Source organism: Panthera uncia, chromosome E1, assembly GCF_023721935.1.
Source record: "Panthera uncia isolate 11264 chromosome E1, Puncia_PCG_1.0, whole genome shotgun sequence".
NCBI classification, from domain to species: Eukaryota; Metazoa; Chordata; class Mammalia; order Carnivora; family Felidae; genus Panthera; species Panthera uncia.
In genome coordinates, this window is record NC_064814.1 from 36,361,177 (window position 1) to 36,365,732 (window position 4,556).

The window sequence follows — 4,556 nt, forward strand, 5'->3', positions numbered from 1 at the left end:
TATAACTCAAAGTATCCCTAACTGGTGCAGTGCCATAAGTAGCACACACCCCACAACGAACGTATAATTGGCTGAGGGAAGAAGCTGAGGTCGAAGTCAGTGAGGACACCTCCAGCTGGTTACCCCCATGGCCTATTATGTATTCTTAGTATGTCCATCTTCTTAGTATGGTTGCATCAAACAGGAAAATTCAGGATGTTGGAGACTGACTATTACATAAATCAGTAAAGTCCATTGAGAAAGAGATTTGCTCACTTTGAAATTGGTGTGTCTGATAGCAGAGAGGGGGAAAAAATAGTTTCCTTAAGAGAAGCCCTTTTTTTGCTTGCTGCTGCACACCAAGCTGATTGCACACCAGTGACCTGGAGCTTGCCGACTAGAAAAGCAGAGTCCTCCACTGGAAGGTGATGTTAGTATAAGCAGAAATGGGAAGATGGGAGATTAGGAAGGACGAAAAAGTAGGGCCCAGAAACAGTCAGATCCATCCTCTTTGCAGAACCCCTCCTCCTTTTAAATATTTATCTTGTGGACAAAATGAACAATCATATTCTTCATGAAGAAAGAGCTAGGATGCAGCCAGAGGCAGGGAGTTGGTCATACCCATGGATGGCACTGTTTCAGCAGCAGAGGGCAATGTGGAGATAGAAGTCAGTGACACAGGGGAGAGGGTGTGTCTCTAAAAGGGAAGACTAGCGCTGTGCTGCAAGAGGGGCATTCTGAACCCACTTCTAGCAGTGACCTTGACTGACAGATTCTCTGCATCCAAATAACCATCCAGTGGAAGTGACCCAAACCAGATCAGAAGCCTTGAAAAATTAGAAAGGAGCCATATTGACTCTGAAACCCCAAAGGCTGGCTCAAACAGCTGATGACTACACCCCAACAGTGGTTCTCAAACTGACTGTGTGTTAATATCACCAGGGGAGTTTTAAAATCACTGATGCCCAGCCCCATCTAACTAAACCTGAACTAAACTCATAACACTGCAGTTTTAGAAAGCCTTCCCCAGTGATTCCAACATGAAATCAAGGTTGAAAAGCACTGCTTTGAACTTAATCCAACCCTTAGGCATCTATATCCAGCAAGAAATAGACAGCCTCTATAAAAGTATTCACCCTAAGTGGGGTTCCCAGATAAAACACAAGATCCCTAGGTAAATTTGAATTTCAGATATACAATGAATAATTTTTATAAGTATATCCCAAATATTGGTTGCATGGGACATACACTAAAAAATTATTCATTCTGTAGTTTTATTTATAATTCTGATCACTGTAGCCACCAAGCCTCCCCTCAGATATGGCTATGGAGATATTCTCCCAGAAAGTGGAGCGTGGAACAACAGAGAAGCTGATCAGGGCTCTCAGCCAGCTGGCAGGTAGGTAGTCCTTGCAGGCAGGTTTGCCAGAGTGTCACTGACATAGGCTCCCAATCCCCCAGCACTTGCTAAGCCCTCAATGGACATCAACCATCATTCTGAAGAAAGCTTCACTTATGAAAATGAACTCACATGCACTAATATATACCACAGTGTGCGTCATCTTGGTATTCATTTAAGTAGAAATATTTCCTAGATTGCATCAATTATGATTTGGTGATAAAACAATGAGTCAGTTTCAACTTTCCAGGAAAGTATCTCCAGGAAGTGTCTGGCACCACAGTATTGGCACTCTGTCCCTTTCTTGTGGTTTCTGTCCCTCTTCAGAGGTCTCGAAACTCCCCCCACTCCCAGTATTCTTCTCAACCTGTGGCTCTGATTAGTTGGGAAACCACAATCAATGGAGTCATCACAAGGAAAATGCTGGTTTACCTTTTATATAAGGACCTTCAATATTTTGAAGAGCCGTGCTGGGCAAAACCACCCCGTAAACATTTGTTGTTTGATATATATGATACAACAGCTACAAGACAGTGCCAATTCTGCTGACTGATCCACATATTGAGTGTGAGAACAGAAAAGGGAGGGTCGTGGGGAGGTGGAGAGGATGTTGTGAGATGTCAGCAGAAATATTTATTACATCACACAATTCAACAATGGAAATAAATTACAAAAGTTAAATAAGATACAAAAACTAAAATTAAAGTTAAAAAGGGCTGTAGCGTGTGGCTGGGGGTGGGGGTGTGACCCATAGGAGAGAGGTGCCTCCAGAGTTCCAAGGTCATTGCCTTGGCTCAGGTGACTGTCCCCCAGTCTGCACATAGATGTAACACCTTTCTTGTAGCTTCTAGGCCACTCAGGCATTCAGCTCCAGGTTGGTGATGTATTCCTGGACCCAGGCCTCCCTGGGGTCAGCACAGATCTCCCGGCCTCTTTTGGTTTGGAAGCTGTGGAGAAGGGTGGAAGGATTACATACTGAAGAATCTAGCAGGGGAATCCTGGATCCACTGTGACCCCTCCATCCTCCTCTGCCTCAGACCTCTCAGGGTCTATCTATATGCTCACAAAATGTGCCCTCAATCTTGGGGATCATGACCTTCTCTAGGTCTCCAGTGGGAGTCCACTCAGAAAGCCAACCTCTTACTGTCACCTCAACTCTCTCTTCCCTCTGTCCAGGGACAGGTCTTCCAGGACTCCCTACAGGCACCAGACCAGGTGAGAAAACATGGCAGTGGCCTCCCTTGGCATACTGTGCTCTGATGGGTCTCAGAAGGCTGAGTCCTTCAAGGGGTGCCTCACCCCAGACCTCCCATCTCCTTCCTTAGGCTGAGCAGGAAGACTGGGCCTTACATGACACCGGGCTTGGAGCATTGGCTGCTGGTCTCATAATAGTCGACCACAAATTTGCGTGGAATCTGCCGGGAGATATAGACGAAGCAGCAGGAGGTGGGGGTGTCGGCACCAACTGAGAGAGACAGAACAGAAAGACCCTAAGTCACTCTTCAGAAGAAAGGACAAGCCAGCCACTCCCTGAGGGTCAGGAAGAACTGGAAGAAGACAGTATTTCTCTGGAGTGGCAATGTGGGTACAAAGAGTCCAGAAGGAAGAGATCTTTTCCTGGACATTTTTATTTCTGTGTCTCTCTTTCAGTGTCTATCTTGGCTTGGGGGTCTCTCTGTCTCTCTGTAGGGAATTGAGTTTTCTAAACAAACTACTCTTTTCTGCCTCTCCCTGGGTAGTTGCATCTGGAATTCATGAGGAGAGCCAAGGCCACACCCCTGGGAGCCAGTTGGACACAGATTCTACCTCTTGTCGAAATCCCAGTTGGGCGTCCATTTTCCTACCCTTAGAAAGGGACTTCCTCCCACTCTCTCCCAGAGCTGGACAACAGAATTGCTAAAACCTCATGGGAAAGAAAATCCTCAGGAAATAGTCTCTGAGATCTTTCTGAAGTTCTCTACTTGGAGCAGCTAAGCCACAAGACTTTGGCCTTGTGGTCCAAGCCACAGGCAGATAGCAGGAGGGCAGGGCAAGAGGGAGAAGGGAAGCCAGACTCACAAAAGGAAGAGCAGGTCTGGGAACAGAGTGTCGTGGTGAGAAGCAGGACAGCCAGGGCAGTCTTGGGGACCTCCATGTCGCTGGGCAGCAGAGTGTGAGATCAAGCAGTAGCCAAGCAGAGCTGACACTGGGGACTTGCAGCCACTGCCTCCTTCTGGGGTCTAAGCCATGTCTTCTCTTTATAAGCAGCCTCAGGGCATTAAAAGATAGAAAGTTGAGGAAACCAAGGTGGGTGGGGTGGATTTTAAATCGTTGGTGTTGGTGTCATGCGTGAGTTGCATAAAGCCAGGAGAGCTCTGGGTGGCCACAAAGGTTCAGGTTATTTGCAACAACGGTTTGGTTGCCTACTTGAGGAGGAAATGGTTCTCACAGTGAGAGGAGGTGTGATGCTGGTGTGACCCAGTTAGCTGGCGCCTTCTCACAAGAGCAGATCCATCCATCAAGCATTTCACCCAAAGGGCCTTCTGATATGCACCCCAGCTGTTCAAATGGCATCGATGTGACACAGGTGACAATGCCATGGAGTCTTGAAAAACACACCCCATGCTAAAACACACCCCAGGTGGAGACAAGCAGAATTGGGGAAGCCTCAGCTACCAAGGGGCAAGATTGAGGCTGGCCTTTCAGACTTTGGCTGGATCATCAAACGTGTACAAATCTCTGCAATATCAGGTAGTATAAGTGCCTGGCAATTAGCTCTTTTGATGGTAACCTAAGTGTTCTTTTGATTGTAATGTAAGCTTTTGATTGCTGAGGCACCCATTTCAAAGACTCACTGCCTGTGACACCACTAGATAAAGAGCCAGGCTGCCCCGTCCATAAATTTCTCCCTTCAGAGAGGCCTGAGTAACCTATATCACTGGCCACTTGAGCCACTCTGCTTTTCCCTTCCTGCACTCTAATTCCTGCTCTTATGTTTTACATTTACCAATAGTGAACCCACAAAGCCCCAGGCATCCCACCCCTAACGCCAAAAGAAGCAGAACACCAGGTCTACACTCTATTCTCTCTACCAGTAACTTCACTGGGTGACCGTCAGACATGCCGTGTACCCCTATGAGTAATAAACCTTGTATTTTAAAATTTCCCTGTGGTTGTTACAATCGTAAGAACCACAAGG

The 4,556-nt window shown here is 46.8% G+C and overlaps 1 protein-coding gene across 1 annotated transcript; it reads right to left on the minus strand.

The window, feature by feature from the left end:
• Window positions 1-334: 334 nt before the first annotated feature.
• Window positions 335-3,902, minus strand: LOC125926782 (C-C motif chemokine 3-like). The gene is made up of 3 exons (XM_049636579.1): window positions 3,437-3,902; window positions 2,729-2,843; window positions 335-2,325 (listed from the first exon to the last, which is right to left on the minus strand). Exons 1-3 carry the CDS (start codon window positions 3,510-3,512, stop codon window positions 2,235-2,237), a joined length of 282 nt encoding a protein of 93 aa, XP_049492536.1. The 5' UTR covers window positions 3,513-3,902; the 3' UTR covers window positions 335-2,234.
• Between the last annotated feature and the right edge of the window lie 654 nt (window positions 3,903-4,556).

Coding starts and splice junctions, on each gene's coding strand:
- LOC125926782 (XM_049636579.1), bottom strand. CDS start 3,512: ATGGAGGTCCCCAAGACTGCCCTGGCTGTCCTGCTTCTCACCACGACA. Junction 2,844..3,436: donor CCAGACCTGCTCTTCCTTTT/GTGAGTCTGGCT, acceptor TGTCTCTCTCAG/TTGGTGCCGACACCCCCACC. Junction 2,326..2,728: donor TGCTCCAAGCCCGGTGTCAT/GTAAGGCCCAGT, acceptor CCTTCTCCACAG/CTTCCAAACCAAAAGAGGCC.